Source organism: Dermochelys coriacea, chromosome 3, assembly GCF_009764565.3.
Source record: "Dermochelys coriacea isolate rDerCor1 chromosome 3, rDerCor1.pri.v4, whole genome shotgun sequence".
NCBI lineage: Eukaryota > Metazoa > Chordata > Testudines > Dermochelyidae > Dermochelys > Dermochelys coriacea.
In genome coordinates, this window is record NC_050070.1 from 90,626,248 (window position 1) to 90,644,221 (window position 17,974).

A 17,974-nucleotide genomic window follows, 5' to 3' on the forward strand; every position below is an offset into this window, starting at 1 on the left:
AAAATGAGTGATGGAAGCATCTGAGCTACCTGTCTCACACAAAAGAAGAGTAGTTTCATGGCCTTGATGACTTGCCTCCCATAACACCTTCTTAGCAGGCATTTTCAGCTACTCCAGCTATACACAAGTGAGGGCTGCTAGTTGAACTGTGTGAAATATCTGCATAAACTCTCCTTGCCACTCAGTCAAGGTTGAATGAATCCTCCAACCTCAGTCCATGTTCTTGGAAAATTCATAGAAAAGGTGAAGCTGTTTGAATAGCTGCACATAGAAAATCTCATCTGGCTTCCCTACCTTCTTTCCCACGGACACCCTCCACCTAGGCAGGGTGTAAACATAAACTGTAAAATCATTTGCAGCTGGCAAGCATTAGGAGCATACACTTGTGTTAAGCACAAAAAGATTTTCACAAAATTTGGCAAAGACAGGTATGTCTTCACTGAGAAAAAAAATGTTAATTCCGAGTGAAGCAGAGGTAGTTTTTATCTTACACCATGACTACATTTACATGCTTACAGCAGCATAGCTGTATCGATGCAGCTTACCTAACTCACGGCAGGGAGGGACAGAGGAGAGGGGGTTAAGAGGCTAAAATTGATTAATTTTTGTTAATTAATATTCAGATTCTCAAATGGAAGGTACCATAGAAGAAAAAATACAACACATCTCTCAACATGTTTTTATACTTTTTTTAGATTGTTAGCGACCTCAGCTAGAGACCATGTCTTCCTCTTTATTTGTTCAAGACCCAGCATAATGAAGCCCTGTTGCTGACTGGGACCTCTGGGTGGAGGAGAAGCTATTGAAATACAAATAAAAAATAATAATTCATATTGTATAGAATGTCACTTGAAGAGGGGAAAAGAGATTTGCACATTCCTGCACAAACAAGGCTATTTCTCCACTTAAAAGAAAATCAGAGCAGAAAATGAGAGAATGGATCTAGAGCAAGCAGGAAATAAATGCTCAAACATCACCATCTACTGGTGATCAGTGTTTGTTCCTCAGGAAGCACTCATTACAGTTCTGTGGTGAATTAATTTGCTCTCTAAATCTCTTTTTTTGTACTGATGATAGCAGGGGTTAAATTATCAGAGATTATTTCCCAGAGCCCCAGCTGTGACTCCAGGCTTCAGCTGTGGGGTGGGGGTCTCAAGGCTTTAGTCCTGTGGGGGGTGAGGGTGGCGCGGGGGGCTTTAGCCCCGCTGGGGGGCACACCGGGGCTCGGGGCTTCAGCCTCGCAGGAGGTGCTGGGCTTAAGGCTTCAGCCCTCCAGGGCGCATCAGGACTCAGGACCCATGGGAGGCACTGGGGCTCGGGGCTTTTGTTCCACAGGGCGCGCAGGGCTCAGGCTTTCAGCCCTGTGGGAGATGTGGGGATTCCCGCAGGTAGAAAATATTTACTGGAGCGCCACTCCAGACAGCTCCAGTTGAATTTAAGCCCTGGATGATAGTCTTCATGAAATGGTTATTAGCTCACGCACTATGTTTATGGACCTTCTTCTGAAAACACTATTTTCAATATTAAGGGGGAAAGATTGCCTAATCAGGTATTACCAAGACAAACATGAGCATGTAGCAAGTTCTTTGTGACACCATGGAGAGCACTTGCCAGCTATCAACATGGCCCATTTTTTCAGCTTTTTAAAAAGAGGGACTCAATAGCATTTTTTGCTAACAAATTTGCTTTAACCCAGAGTGTATATAGATAGCATGGAATTATATCATTAATCCTGTAGGGGGCATGTGTTAACTGTTATTCCACGGCTTGCCAAGGAATAAGAAAGACCCATTTGTTTTAATTATGTGTGATAATCTACAGTGGTAAATTGAAATGTCTAAAGTTTTCCTTTCTGCACCCGGATGTGTGTGTCCACATGTGCGTGTGTGCATGCACACACATGGTCTACTTTAAAGTGAACTTGGATGACACTTGGATTCAAGACTATTATCTTCTTAGCCTCTTGCCTGCACAGAGTCCATTTCTCTATTTCTCTTCTATTCAAAGTCACTTTCATGCTTTCTGTGCCTGTGTAATCATGAACATGAAACCACCAAAATTCAGCATATTTTAGATGTAGTTTTGGGAAAACTCCCCGATGAGTTTGACCACGTATAACGGGGATTGGAAGGGGTTCAGAAAAGAGCTACAACAATGATTTGAGGTCTGGAAAACTTCCTTATAGTGATACACTTAAAAAAAAATCACTCCATTTAGTTTATCTAAGAGAAGATTGAGAGAGGATTTGATCACAGTCTGTAAGTAGCAACATGGAGAAAAGCTTTCTGATGGTAGATGGCTCTTTAACTTAGCAGACAAAGACATCATACGATCCATTGGCTGGAAGTAGAAGCCAGGCAAATTCAGACTAGTAATAAGGTTCAAATGTTAAACAGTGAGGGTAAATAACCATTGGAATGACTTATCTGGGAGTGTGATGGATTATCTGTCACCTGAAATCTTCAAATCAAGGATGGCTGCCATTCTAAAACATAACCAGAAGTTATGGGCCTGAGGTAGAAAGGTTCTACTGCCTGTGTTGTTGATGATCATAACAGTCCCTTCTGATGTTCAAATCTAGGAATCAGTGTATTCTGTAAAAAGAAAAGGAGTACTTGTGGCACCTTAGAGACTAACAAATTTATTTGAGCATAAGCTTTCATGAGCTACAGCTCACTTCATCGGATGCATTTGGCGGAAAATACAGTGGGGAGATTTATATACACACACAGAGAACATGAAACAATGGGTTTTATCATACACACTGTAAGGAGAGTGATCACTTAAGATAAGCCATCACCAGCAGCGGCGGGGGGGGGGGAGGAGGAAAACCTTTCATGGTGACAAGCAAGGTAGGCCATTTCCAGCAGTTAACAAGAACATCTGAGGAACAGTGGCAGGGGGTGGGGGGGAGAAATAACATGGGGAAATAGTTTTACTTAGTGTAATGACTCATCCATTCCCAGTCTCTATTCAAGCCTAAGTTAATTGTATCCAGTTTGCAAATTAATTCCAATTCAGCAGTCTCTCGTTGGAGTCTGTTTTTGAAGTTTTTTTGTTGAAGGATAGCCACCCTCAGGTCTGTAATCGAGTGACCGGAGAGATTGAAGTGTTCTCCGACTGGTTTTTGAATGTTATAATTTTTGATGTCTGATTTGTGTCCATTTATTCTTTTACTTAGAGACTGTCCAGTTTGACCAATGTACATGGCAGAGGGGCATTGCTGGCACATGATGGCATATAACACATTGGTAGATGCGCAGGTGAACGAGCCTCTGATAGTGTGGCTGATGTGATTAGGCCCTATGATGGTGTCCCCTGAATAGATATGTGGGCAGAGTTGCCAACGGGCTTTGTTGCAAGGATAGTTTCCTGAGTTAGTGGTTCTGTTGTGTGGTGTGTGGTTGATGGTGAGTATTTGCTTCAGATTGGGGGGCTGTCTGTAAGCAAGGACTGGCCTGTCTCCCAAGATCTGTGAGAGTGATGGGTCGTCCTTCAGGATGGGTTGTAGATCCTTGATGATGCGTTGGAGAGGTTTTAGTTGGGGGCTGAAGGTGATGGCTAGTAGCGTTCTGTTATTTTCTTTGTTGGGCCTGTCCTGTAGTAGGTGACTTCTGGGTACTCTTCTGGCTCTGTCAATCTGTGTATTCTGTGACACACTGGAACTAAATGCTGCAGCCTGGCCCCTGTTACTCCAGGTCTGAATTTGGCCATTTTTGTATAAAATACTATGGAAACATGGACACATGCTGGGGGTGAAGAAAACCTCCCCTTAATTCAGCAAGAGATTTGGAGCTCAATTTTACAATACACTAAATACTGTGGAAATATTGCCAGTTTATATGCCCAAGAAAAGTTTTTTGTGATCTGATCTCACCCAAACCCTCAACGTATCACAGAAATAGGATTCAAAGCACAATGTTGAAGACTTCGCTACCGCTCACTTCAATGAGTGAGGTAACTTGCTGATTTTCAAGCCAAAAAAGCAAAGAAAATTAGGTGTAAATATGTATAAATCACAACCTTTACTCCAGGCACTGATGGTCATTGATCATCTGCAATGAGTCAGTGGGCCAGATCTAGTGTAAACCGGTATAGCTCCTCTGAAATCAATGAGAAACACCGATTTATATCAGCTGGGGACCTGGCCTTTTACTTTAAACATGATAATAGTGTGAAGTTGAATACTCTGTACATTTAAAGAACTATAAATATATTTGGAAAGGAATAAGTGTTTGACCATGCCAAAAAATAGATGTTAATAATCCAGAAGTCAACACCATATAAAAATTTCTATTGTAATGTATTTGTCAAGAGAGGATATAAAACAGTTTCTATACACTTATGTCAACATAAAAAAGTTACACAGGAACAAATCAATGACAAATTTGATTTCTATTACACATTTATCTTCCACATAGTTTTCAGTTCAACACACAGATTCTCCCATCTAGCTAAGTCATGCTGATGTAAATAAAGATCAAAACATTTAAATTCCATGTGCTGTGCTGGCAACATTAGGAAGAAAAGTTGCACCTATTTGGTAGGTTCCAAATTCTGAAAATTGGCATAAAAAGTATATCACATACAAATTGTGCACCATAGTTCTAGTGTGCCCAAACACAGACATCTGAGGAATTTTTCAGGACTGTATCCAAAATCTGTTGAATTTTGGTGATTTCACGTCCATGAGTTTCACCAGAAACCACCACTAGAAGTGTAGGCACAGAAACCATGACAGTGACTTTGAATGGGAAAAGAACAAATAAAGGGGTTCTGTGCATACAGGCCGCAAAGAAGATAGATTTTGACTTCCAGTGTCATCTAGACTTCATCCAATGCAGTGTTGACTGAAGCTGGCATTCTGTTTGATCTAGTGAAAGCAATTTTCAGATGTGATGAACATTCAAGTCTCAAGCTGAAGCCAGTAGGAGCTGAGCACACCCACCTACTCTAAAAATGTACTTCTCTCTCAGTGGAGAAAAGATGTTTGCAATATAGTGAAGGCAATCTGAGTCAGCATTTGGGGAAAGAAATTAAATCAACCTTATTGCATTACTGGCTTCAAAACCTTATTATGTAAAATATGAAATATTGTGTTCTAGAAATACTACTAGGTTAGTCTTATGAACTTCTAAAACACTATTCCCCATCTGGCACAAGGGAATGCACCATAATGTAACATGAGAGTCCATCCATGCCTACTGTATTACTTAATTGAATACTAGTGTGCTCAAATCTGTGTAGTATGCAGAGGAAGACACAGTCTTTGCTCCAAGGGTCTTACACAAGCATAGAGTTTGCAATTTTAGCCAAATAAAGGCCACAGACTAATGATGATGCAGATGTGAATTTGTTTCTAGCATAAATCCATCTTGAAAAGCTTCATGGAAAGAGTGAGATTTTCTAAGAAACAGAGCTATTTAGTGAAAAAGAAACAGGAGGCTTTTTCAGACTTGAAGGAAACTTTGGGCCCAAAGATAAGAGTGGTAAGACATGGTGAAGATAATATGTTTTCCATACACAAACACACAAATAACCAAAGACAAAAACATGCCCTTTCTGTCTGGTTGACTGCTTTTGAGATTGTGTCAAACAACAAAGAACAAATATACATTTCCAAGAGGCACAGAAAGAGAGAGAGAGAGAGAGCACACAGTGAGTTACTCACTTTGTAAGACCCCTCTTCAATTGCCTCATAGCACCATTCCTCAACAGACAGGCAAGGAGGCTTGTTACATTTAAGGCGCAGCATGTGGAAAACAGAATCATAACACCTTGCCTATGTTGATATATACACTACAAAGAGGAGTGTTTAGGTTGGAGGCTCAAGTGGAGGGAAGTGAGTAGGCGGAAGTGAGTACAAATATAGGTGGAGGCAGAGTTGTCTAGAGCCTCGAAGTAAAGGGCTGCTAGTTCAGATATGCTAGGGTAGGCCATGGGCCTTCTGTAGCCAACTTGGGTAAATTTTCAAACAAGCACCTTTTCCCATACTGCCTCTCACACTTAGGAGGTGCTCCCTGGGAATATCCACAAAACTACTCAATTATCCACCTTGAAATCCCACCTCAGAACTCTCCTTTGCTATGATGCCCACAAATATCTTGCCAGTGGTTAGGCTGTTGGTGTGATGAGACCACTGCCTATCATACTGACCAATATCGTCTCACTGTTTCCTTGTACTCCCCCATCTGTCTGTCCCCATATGTTGTATCTTGTCTTATATGTAGATTGTAAATGCAAAGTAATGCACATAGGAAAATATAATCACAACTATACATATAAAATGATGGGGTCTAAATTAGCTGTTACCACTCAAGAAAGAGATCTTGGAGTCATTGTGGATAGTCCTCTGAGAACATCCACTCAGTTTGCAGTGACAGTCAAAAAAGCAAACAGACTTTTGGAAATCATCAAGAAAGGGATAGATAATAAGACAGAAAATATCATATTACCTCTCTATATATACTTGGTACACCCACATCTTGATTACTGTGTGCAGATGTGGTTGCCCCATCTCTAAAAAGATATATTGAGATGGGATGCAATGGGAAAGGTTCAGAAAAGAGCAACAAATACGATTAGGGGTATGGAACAGCTTCCGTATGTGGAGAGATTAATAAAACTGGGACTTTTTAGCTTGGAAAAGAGATGACTAAGGGGGGATATGATTGAGGTCTATAAAATCATGACTGGTGTGGAGAAAGTAAATAAGGAAGTGTTATTTACTCCTCATAAGACAAGAATTAGGGGTCACCCAATGAAATTAATAGGCATCAGGTTTAAAACAAACAAAAGGAAGTATTTCTTCACACAATGCACAGTCAACCTGTGGAACTCTTTGCCAGAGGATGTTGTGAAGGCCAAGACTATAACAGGTTCAAAAAAGAACTAGATAAATTCATTGAGGATGGGTCCCATCAATGGGTATTAGCCAGGATGGGCAGGGATGGTGTCCCTAGCCTCTGTTTGCCAGAAGCTGGGAATGGGCAATGGGATGGATCACTTGACAATTACCTATTCTGTTCATTCCCCCTGGGGCACCTGACATTGGCCACTGTCAGAAGACAGGATACTGGGCTAGACAGGATACTTTGGTCTGACCCAGTATGGCGGTTCTTATGTTCTTATGAGTGGGGCAAGGACCATTGTTTAGTTCTGTGTTTGTACAGCGCTAGCACAATCTGGTCCTGGTCCATGACTAGAACACTCGGCACTACAATAATACTAGCAATAATAATAATGCCTTGGAATTAGGGAACTGTTGGAATTACAACATAAGGAAGTCAAAGGAGAAGTGAGAAAAGATTATTACAGATGAATAAGACCTGGTATAAGGACAAAACTCAACTTGAAGAATTTGACTGGAGCCATTCATATGTGAGTGATACCAGTTGTAGCATACACTGCTAGGGTGATCAAGCAAAATCAAGAGGAGAAGAAAAGATATGGACCGGATTTACATCTGATCTTGCAATGGAGGAAAAGGTCTGCTATCTGTGGAGGAAGCAATTAACCATGAAGAATGCAACATCAAAATATATAAGGAGTCAGCCAGAGTAGTTGATTATCTGATGGCAATAACAAGCAATGGCTGTCTGTGTATCCCAGCCCAAGAAAGCCTAAAAAAAAAAAATAGAAAATAAATTGTCAAAGACAGACTTGAAAGATTTACACAGAAATCAGTGCATGGAAAGTGGTGGAGAGAGATTGAACACTTCAGTGATTAACCAAGATTAACAAACTCATGGCTTGTAGAAGGATACCTCAAAAGAGACACAAGGTGGGTGAGGTAATATCTTTTATTGGACCAACTACTGTTGGTGAAAGAGACAAACTTTCGAGCCAACACAGAGCTCTTCTTCAGGCCCAGTTAAATACAAGATATTACCTCACCCACCTTGTCTCTCTAATATCCTGGAACCAACAAAGCTACAGAATACACTGCAAACCTCAAAAGAGAGACAGAGAGTTTATTATGAGTACACATGAGCAGTCATTAAGACTTAATTACATTCACAACAAAATTGACCAACAGAACTGATCCCCGAACTGCAGAATGTGTTCCGAAAAGGAGTGCTTGCACACTGAATGCTTTCAGGAACCTGGCTGGGAGAGAGTACATGGACAGGTACAACGAGGTTAAACGAGTGCCCTCACTGGAGCTTCTGTGGCAAGTACAGATTCAAATGAGCCATGCAGAACTATGACCACCAGATTGAAAGTGCTCTAGAGAATGAAGAAGCTAAGATTTTGTAGGATCTGGTAATTGTCTCAGACCAAACGGTGCAGGTGTCACAGGCTGGACATAGTGGTTGTAGAAAACAAGACAAGCAAGCCCATGTTAATTGCTATTGATGTGCCAGCAGACAGAAACATAAAAAAGAAACAAGAGGAGACAGTGAGGAATTAAGAATGCTGCCACAAAATGGACCAATTGCAGAAAACTAGAACATAGACTATCCCTGTGATTGTTAGAGCACTTACAGCGATCCGAAAAGGTATGAGGAGCAGTTCAAGGACATATTAAGAGTACAAGCCATCATGATCAGTGTCCTCCAGAAGACAGCCCTGTTAGACATTGTGAGAACCTTAAGGAAAGTCAAGGAGAATGAGTGCATTTGAGCACCTAAAATGCAGGAATTCTGCATAGGGTTTAATAATAATCCTAACTACCCAAATCTAAGGGGTTGATTCAAGGTCAGGGCTATTGGTGACTCATGGGGATAAATTTTAGACAGTAGCTTTCCCCTTTTTATGCAGAAAGATCTTGTAAGTTTTGAAGGCTATTTTTAAAAAGAAATCCCCATGATGTAATACTGAGGGCAAATAACAATAATATGGGAGCAACATAGTTTAAGCAATGAGAAAGTAACAATTTTTGCTTCAGGACCCAGGCTAGACTGGAAGGAAGCAGACTGGCCTGAGACAAGGCAGTTCAGGCTGGAGTAGTCAAAGGGAAAGATGGAGACCAAGGCAAGAACAGGGGTTTTAGCCCCAGGAATAAGGTGGGAGGATTGGATTTTGATTAAATTATAAATGCCAAATGCATTTTTGTTTTTTCTGCTTTCAAGCAAGCTATTTCTACACACTGTAACTCAATACCTCCAGGATAATTTTTCCTTCCATAGATTAGTATATCAACATATATTTTTCAAATAAAACCTGTTGGAACTATTTTAGGCTTATTAAAGTGCACTGTCTACCCAGCATCAGCAAAGAATAACTGACAGTTAACTATTACCTGTATTTATAAAAACTCTTACTTATTTTATTTCTATTAATTATAGAATAGACATGTTTGCTCACGTAATATGGCACTGGATGAGATACTAGTTCTCATACACTCGGTGTGTGTTTGCTTAGGTGCTCTAGTCTATCCTATTTTCTTTCTTTACTATTGCAAACATATGCTTAGTTTTATATTAAGCTGGCAACACCACAGGACAATCTTTCACTGGCTTTGAAAGGACAAGTAGATGACTGTTTATATGAGCTAGACAAAGGTTGCTAAATTCATTGAGCATTTAGATTTGCTTAAATAGCTCTTAAAAGTCATTTCAGACTTTCAGTAAAGTTAATTGAAGCAGTGGCTCTTTTCAGCATGCTCTCTCTCTCTCTCTCTCAATAGGCCAAATCATGACTGAACTGGAGCAGGTGTGTTAAAGGAAGGGGCACTCTGTACAGGAGGCAGTCATAACTGTCTGACTCCACCAAGGATGGGAGCCAGCTGGCCCCTAGGCCTGATTCACCACTGTCTCAACCCATTTTTATACAGCTGTAATCTTGTTGATTTCAGTGGAGTTATTCCCAAGGCCATAGAATCAGGTTCCTGGACAAGAAATAGTACATTCAATTTTGGGCACCTCATTACCAGAAAGACACAACACACTAGTGTGTGCTCAGAGAAGATGGATACAAATAATTAGGGACTGGAAGGATTTACTTTAGAGGAAATGTTGAAAGAGCTAATTACTGTGGACCAAATCCCCAAGCACTGTCTCAGTGATGTGAAGTCAAAGAGCCACATTCCGTTCTCAGTTACACCAGGCAATGTAGTTGCACCAGTGAAACTAGGAGTTGAATTTGGTTTGATGAATGCTTTGACTGAGTAAGAATTGAAGTATAAACTGAGTCAGGATTTGGTCTTGTGTGTGTAGTTTGAATGCTGAGTGATAACTACTGAATAAAGATCGAAGGGAAGGGGACATGGTAGCAGTTTACAGATGTACAAACTGTGCAACGGTGTAACTCTTCGTTGGGACCTGCCCCTCTGCAGGGATGGATCGGGGAAGAGCAGCACTCCTGGGGCTGCCGGCCAGCATAAAGGGTGTGCAGGCAGCTGGGCATGTGGCATGTGCGAGGCACTGTGAACGGGGGCTGATCTCATTGGGATGGGAGAGCCCTGCAGCCCCCGGGACTATAGGTTAAGCCAAACCTGTCCCCGACGTCCCTCTCCTCCTGGGTGGAGAGAAATTTTAGAGGGTCACAGAAAGAGTTAACAAGATGAAAGTAAATAAGGGAAGATTTTGGCTGAATATGATTTCCTGACAGTGAGATCTATTAGGCCATGGAATAATATCCAAAGGGAAAAGGGGAAAACACCCTCACTTGGGACACTTAGAAGTAGAATGAACGAATCACTAGGAAATGGACTAGTAGGAACAATCCTGCCCTGGCAGATGAATGACTGGGATGACCTCATAGGTCTTTTCCATTTCTAAATTCTGTCATTCATATTCACACTGTAGCTCTAATCCTTTTGGCATATATAAGCACAGACAGGGCTTTCTTGGCAATACCACCTGTGTTGGGCTGATGCTGTGGTCATGAGGAAAGGCTGAACATCAACTTCACTGGACACCTTGTGTCCTCTGACACCTTTGCAGAGTGGGTAGAAACCACTGAAGTTAGAATGGTAGTGTTCTGCCTCTTGGCACAGGCGTGAATGATGCCATGAAGTGCAAAGTAATGGAGACTGGGAGAGTGTGCACTGGAGCAGCTGCTTCATGAATCACATACCCAGAAGTGAGCTGTAGCTCACGAAAGCTTATGCTCAAATACATTTGTTAGTCTCTAAGGTGCCACAAGTCCTCCTTTTCTTTTTGCACATACCCAGTGATGGTCCAACACTGCAAGCTGGTGCCAGTGAAGGGGTGGGGCCCTAGCTCTGCCCTCACGCTCCCCCTTCCTTGTCCTTACCACTGTCAATGCTAGAGATCCTTAATCCTTGTACACCTTAATCCTTGTACACATAAGATGAGCGAAGTTTTAACTTGTGCAGGAACAAGGCCTAGGCAAAGCAAAACTCTTTGTCCCTCTTCCCTTTCCAGCACATCAGCCCAGAGCTAGGAAACTATCTAGTGCTCAGCTCATGTTAAGTTTGCATTCCTGGAAGAGCCTTGCTCTCCAGAGGTGGGCAGGAACTGGATTTCCCATTGCACAGGAAATTCCATGATTTCAACATTTGTCCCATTCTGAAATGGAACCTGAACACACACAAAAATCAGAAATGTCCTGTCAAACGAAATTCTCATCAGCAAATTACTAAAATAATTTTGGATCGATGGAAATGTTTCATTCCAATAAAATGAAAATATTTCATTCCCATTTTGACCATTTGATTTTTTTTTTAAATTAGAATTTAAAGGAAAAGAAACCTCAACACGAAAAGCCCTTCTGAAAACGAAAACTGGAAACCGCTGAGTTCCAAAACCAGGCCAGGGGAAGGTGGGGATTGTATCCGAATGTTTCCCTGTCGGCCAGCGGGCAACCCCGCCCGACCCCAAATGCCCGCCCGGCTCTGTGCTCTCCCTCAAAGAGCAATGCAAATGCAAGTCATGTTGAAGCCCCACAGTGAATGCGCCGGTAAGATGGGGGGCCAGAGCCCGACCTTTGGGGAATGGCATGTATGTAAGTCGCTGTGTTCTTCCCCTGATCCCTGGCCCTGCTCAGTGAGATGCAGAGCCCCCCCCCCCCAGTTGGCCCGTCTTCTTCCCTCTGGGAGGAAGGATCTGACCCGGGACAGCCAGGCAGGCTGCCCTGCCCTGGCTGCGCGCCAGTGCCACTTGTTTGCCAGCCTGGTTGTAAGTTTCTCTGCCTCCACCTGAGTGACCCTGGCTTCTTCTCAGGCCCCTGGGTGCTGCGGGGACCACCCCCCCCCCCCGCTGGAGATATGAAAGGCGGGCTAGAAACACAATCAGAAATACTTGTTCTGCGGGGTTAACCATTAACCCTGCTCCAGCTCGGCTCTGCGCCGGGCGCCCCCCCCCCCCCCACTCACTCCCCCGGGGCCAGGACTAAACCGCTTTCGGTGACGTCGGATCCCGTGTAGTTCGCACGGCGGCTCCCGCGGAAGGGGGCTCTTCGCTGGGACCTGCCCCTCTGCAGGGCGGGATGGGGGAAGAGCGGCGCTCCGGGGGCTGCCGGCCAGCATAAAGGGCGTGCAGGCAGCTGGGCTTGTGGCGCGCGCGAGGCACTGCGGACGGGGCCCGACCTCGCTGGGACACAGGAGCCATGCAGCCCCCCGGGACTATAGGTTAAGCCAGAGCGGCCCCCGACGTCCCTCTCCTGCTGCAGCCGTCCTGCCCGTGCCCGTGGCCGGGGTGGCTGAGCTGAGAGAGCGGCACCCAGAGTCCCACTCCTCCGGGGCACCAGGCTGCTTGGAGGGGGAGAAGCGGGGCTGGCCCAGGGGCTGATGTCCTTGTCGGTGCCCCCTGCGCCCCCAGCCCCGCTGAAGGCGTGAGACGCCCCCGGGAGGGGGCTGCGGCTCGCATGGCCGCGGCTGGGGGAATGTGCCAATGAAGAGCATGGCTAAGGCGCCGGAGGGAGAAGACGACCCCTTCCTGCAGCCCTCGCACAAGGGGTCCCCCGGGCTCCAGGAGGATTGCTATGAGGGCCTGCTGGGGAAGGCCTTGCTCTCCTGCCCGGAGCAGGGGCTCTGCGCCCCGGCGCTGCAGCAAGCCAGTTCGCTGGACAGCCGAGAGCAGGGCGCCCCGGAGCCTGGGCTGCCCATTGGGATCAAGTCAGGTAAGAGCGCTGCCCCCGCGGGGGAACTGCTGTGTAACTGCCCTCTGAAGAGCATCGGATCGTGCCTCTGTCTCCCCCTTTCCGCTCCCGCCTGCAGGCAGCGGGTCTATTTCAGTGTGTCCATTGGCGGGGTGCGAACGGCGGGTTCCCTGCGCCCCAGGAGTCGTAGGTTGGTAGGTGTCGTCCCGGATCTGAGACTGTCTATGTCATCTCAAAGCCAGGAGTGCAGTGCCGGTGCTAGACCATCCCTGGCACACACAACCGGTCACATTACACAGACCTGGGTCGCACTTGGCAATTGTATAGATACATTAGATGAACTCGATAGATCTATCTATCTAACCTAGTTCATCGCAGAGTGTAGGGATATGTAATATGTATCTGTGTAATACACCCGCCTGCGGATATCTAGATCAACGCACACACAGAGATATAAAATCAAAGGAAGGGAATTTAGGATTGAATCAGGGAAATCGAAAATACTCTTTCAAATGGAAATGTGATCAACAAATGTAATGATGCACTTGGATTTATTTTCTTTTCCCCCTGACACTCAGAAATACATTTTAACAGTGAAGCCCTTTCCTCGGAAGAGGAGGATACAGATATTCCTGTCAGTAAAATAAAATCCTTCGACAAAAACCTGTCTCCGAAGAAAACCATCACGCAGATTATGAAGGACAAAAAGAAACAGACCCAGCTCACCCTACAGTGGTAAGGCTCTTGCCCATCTACACACAGAGCACACCTGTACTACAAGGAGTCTTTCTTTCTTTCTTTCTTTCTTTCTTTCTTTCTTTCTTTCTTTCTTTCTTTCTTTCTTTCTTTCTTTCTTTCTTCCGTGGGAGGAAAGCTAATAATTATTTACAAAGTCTGAGTGCATTAGGGTGGTAAAATCTGTGTAAGGAAAGCTTTCCCAAAGGAAGTCACTTTACTACTTGTAGAAAATGCTTCTATTACTGTATATTGGTCAAATGAATCAACAATTAAGATTTCGGACAACAAAGGAAATTTAAGTATTTGTTTATCCAATAATGAAATTGGTCTCTGTAGCCCATTTTCACAATATTTGCCATTTAATCTGGTGCTGTTTTGGAGGGAAAAAACCGATTTAAAAACATAGCTCACAAGATATCTGAAAGAAAAGGAGTACTTGTGGCACCTTAGAGACTAATAAATAAATTTGTTAGTCTCTAAGGTGCCACAAGTCCTCCTTTTCTTTTTGCGAATACAGACTAACACGGCTGCTACTCTGAAAGTAGATTTGCTAGGAAGTATATGAGTGGCTTTTAGCAGCTTTAATGCAGACTGTAGTAACTCAAATGGGACACATTTTAGGACCCTGTCTCTGGAAGTGTAAACCTGTTCACGAATACTTTCACTGCTACTGATTTAGCGCAGCTCAATATACAATCTGAGCCAAACCTCCGAAATAGAAATCAATTGAAAGCATAAAGATCCCAACAGAAACATTCTCTTCTAGTTACCCAATCATTCAATATTAACCAGCATCTGATTTATAGCTGCCGAGCACCAGTTTATTTCAATGTGGTACTGTTACCCCTGCCTCTAAAAATAAATAGCCATAACCTGGAAAAACGTGAAGATGAGTGATTAATTAAGACATACATTTGTGAAAGGAGCAGTTAATTCATGTCTTTGGTAGCTTTACTGAATTGTAATGCAGCTGGTCATTATTCCCAGACTGGAAACTCTAATGTTACTGTATTTTATTTGGGCAAAGAAAACACCCAAGAACAGCCCTTATTTGGGAAATATTCCCTTCGGAGCATGGTTGAAATCAGGGAAATCTCCCACTGAAGTCAGTGAGATCTTTGCTACGAACTTCAGATTTAGCCCTAGATTACTTCCTCTAACAGTGAAAACCATATAAAGTAAACACAGGACTGCATTGCTACCGCAGATTTCTCAGGCTAGTTTAACCTGGAGAGTGGGCTGTAAACCGATTCAATAGAGGTTTCTACAGCAAGTCCTTTTAGGCATGTATGCAATATGAGCAAAGAGGAAGCTGTTATGTGGGAATGGCATTGATAATAGTGAAGGGTAGAAATGGGCCGGGGTGAAATAGCTCCAAGACTGAGAGCTCACAGATATCCCCACATGCCATATTCACTAAATAGGAGATGAAAGGACCAGGTTTCGTTTCATTCCTCGAAGTACCACCTTGGGGTCCAACACTACTAGCCTCTGTGTCACTTTTAAATGAAGTGGCAAGATATTAAGAGATGCAGGCTCACACCTGTTCAGACAGGAGTCTGGGAAACAAAAATAACCTCTAGATGAGGTTGTGCCTCAGTTCCAGTTCAGCCCCTCTCTAAATAAGCATTTCCAGTTTCTCTGGATTTTTAGACAGAAGTTGCATATTGAATTAGTCCAGGCACCGAATCAGGATCTAGATTTAGGCTCTGGATCAGTCAAAAGCGATAAGGTTAAAATGATCCTTGTGGGTAAATCTATTGCATTTCAAGGAGTAACACCAAGGAGGAATTCTTCCCCTTATTTCATAGAATCCTAGAATCTCAGGGTTGGAAGGGACCTCAGGAGGTCATCTAGTCCAACCCCCTGCTCAAAGCAGGACCAATCCCCAATTTTTGCCCCAGATCCCTAAATGGCCTCCTCAAGGATTGAGCTCACAACCCTGGATTTAGCAGGCCAATGCTCAAACCATGGAGCTATTTCTTGACCCCAGTGGTGATTTTGTTTTCTCTCCTGCTGGAGAAGAAAGCTGCAGTGCTGGTTGTCATACATAAAGCACAGCAGATCAGAATAAGCCGTTCCACTCCTCCATCTTGCCGCAGGTGCTGTACAGTAAGTTGCTGACTAGTAAGCTATAGTGAGAGCGCTCAGTAAATTTTGCAGAAAGGGCGTGGAAAAGAATGGAGGAAAAACAAAATGGGGAAACCTAAGGGGTGACTTTTCATTTTGGTTATTGTTTTTACTTTGCAGGCTGGAGGAAAACTACATCGTGTGTGAAGGAGTTTGTTTACCGAGGTGCATCCTTTATGCACATTATTTAGACTTCTGCAGGAAAGAGAAGCTAGAACCTGCCTGTGCTGCAACATTTGGGAAGGTGAAGAGCAAATGTCTGACTGTCCATTGTTTGTTAGACTAATTCTTCAACAAAACCATGTTTAACTCCTCCCATGTTATTATGCCTCTCAGAAATGAACAAATCCTTATGCTTTCTAGAGCCCCTGTGTCTTTGAATTAAATTGGGTCCAACTAAACCTGCATTGCTCCCTCTGAACAGGGTCTTAGACAGCAACCTCAAAGGGAATGAAATTAAGATTCCTCTTGATTTGCACTGTGAAAGTCGGAAGAGATATTTTCTCTCACAGCCTTTGCTTTGCAATGAGAGGGATGTGATTCTTCATATAAAAGGTGCAGCCTGAGGGATCTGGTACAGAACACACAGCTTTATACTTGGCAGTCTTGAGTGCAATTAAAGAGAGAAATGTTGTGAGGTTCGGTAGGAGAAGAAGAAGAGTTCAGAGCAGAATGAGTTTCTAAGTGGGAAACTGTTGAACCCCCCCTTTCTTCAACCTCTCCCACCCAATTAGTCCTAAAATCATTTAACCAGAGTGAGAGATATGGACTTTCAAAATTAAATCCCACACATACAGTTAGTGAAACGGAAAACCAAGAAGGCTTTTGTAAAACAACACTGATCCATTCAGTTTGCTTACAGAAATGCATTCATTAGTCTAATGAAATAACGGTAATGGAAATCAACTCCAGATCATAAAACGTTCACTCCTCACATTTTGTTACCTTCATTGGATGTATTTGGGGAGTTCCCATCTCACGTTGCTTAAACGACTTCAGTATTGTTGGGGGAAACAACAAATTTCCACTTAAACAGTATTTTTATTGTGAATTTTATTTCCTCTGCTTATGGGATAAAGGACTTTTCATTTTGTACATCTACTGCCTTAAGCCCCATTGAAACAATTATTGGTGTGGAAAGATGATTAGGGCACTAGCCTAGGATTTGGGAGACATGGGTGTAAGTCCCTGCTCTGCCACAGACTTCCTGTGTGACCTTGGGCAAGCCATTTAGTCCGTCTGCACCTCAATTCCTGATCTATAAAATGGGGATAATCGTAAATACATTAAAATTGTGAGGGACTCTGATACTAGGGCAATGGCGGGGGGTCATATAAGTATGAGAGAGAGAGAGAGGAATTTGTATGTCTTAGCCTCCAGATTGAACATTTAAAATGAAAAATCAATCCATTACAAAACAAAATATCTAAGGGCCAAATCCTGCCATCCTTACTTAGGATTAATGGCAGTTTTGTCTGGGTCATTTTTTGTTTCAGGTTTCCATTAGTATTGTTTAATATGCATCAAGATGAATCCAGAGTGATTGTGTCTGAGTCATCAGTGAAAGGGAATTGGAACCAAGACACCTGAATCTTATTTCTAGCTTTGTCTCTGACTCTCTGTGCAAGCTTAGAAAAATTACTTGCCCTTCTGTGCCTCAGATTTGTAATAATACTACTTCCCACGAAGTGAAAAACTAAACCAAGCAGTGTTCACAATGTGATTTGAGATCCTAGGTTCTATCAAAATTCAAATATTCACCTGTCGAGGGCTGGCATAGCACACGCTGTGGATCTGTGATGTCCTGTCAGAGGGATGGGAAGCATTCAGTCATTGTATCCTACTGTCAATGGAAATCCTTCTATCACGGTATTTTATTCAGGCAGAGATTACGACCAATAAGGAGCACCCCACTCCCATAGCCTGGCCACAATCCCATTGGGAAGCATAGGTCCTGCTCCCCCATTTGGCACTATCTGTCTGAAAGGGAGTAGGTGAGGGTGAGGACATATCTTTTCTCTCCCATGTCTCCCCCATATATACAAGCTAGCAAAGCTGGCCTGCCAGGGAAGGGAGTGCCCCTGCATCCTCTTCTCAC

General features: G+C 43.4%; 1 protein-coding gene across 1 annotated transcript in view; it reads left to right on the forward strand.

The window, feature by feature from the left end:
- Positions 1-12,736: 12,736 nt before the first annotated feature.
- Positions 12,737-17,974, forward strand: part of RFX6 (regulatory factor X6) — a 50,927-nt gene continuing 45,689 nt past the window's right edge. The window contains exons 1-3 of the mRNA XM_038396488.2: positions 12,737-13,029; positions 13,587-13,743; positions 15,997-16,120. Coding sequence (XP_038252416.1) covers positions 12,801-13,029; positions 13,587-13,743; positions 15,997-16,120 — 510 coding nt within the window. The 5' untranslated portion in view covers positions 12,737-12,800. The remainder of the gene's footprint in view (positions 13,030-13,586; positions 13,744-15,996; positions 16,121-17,974) is intronic.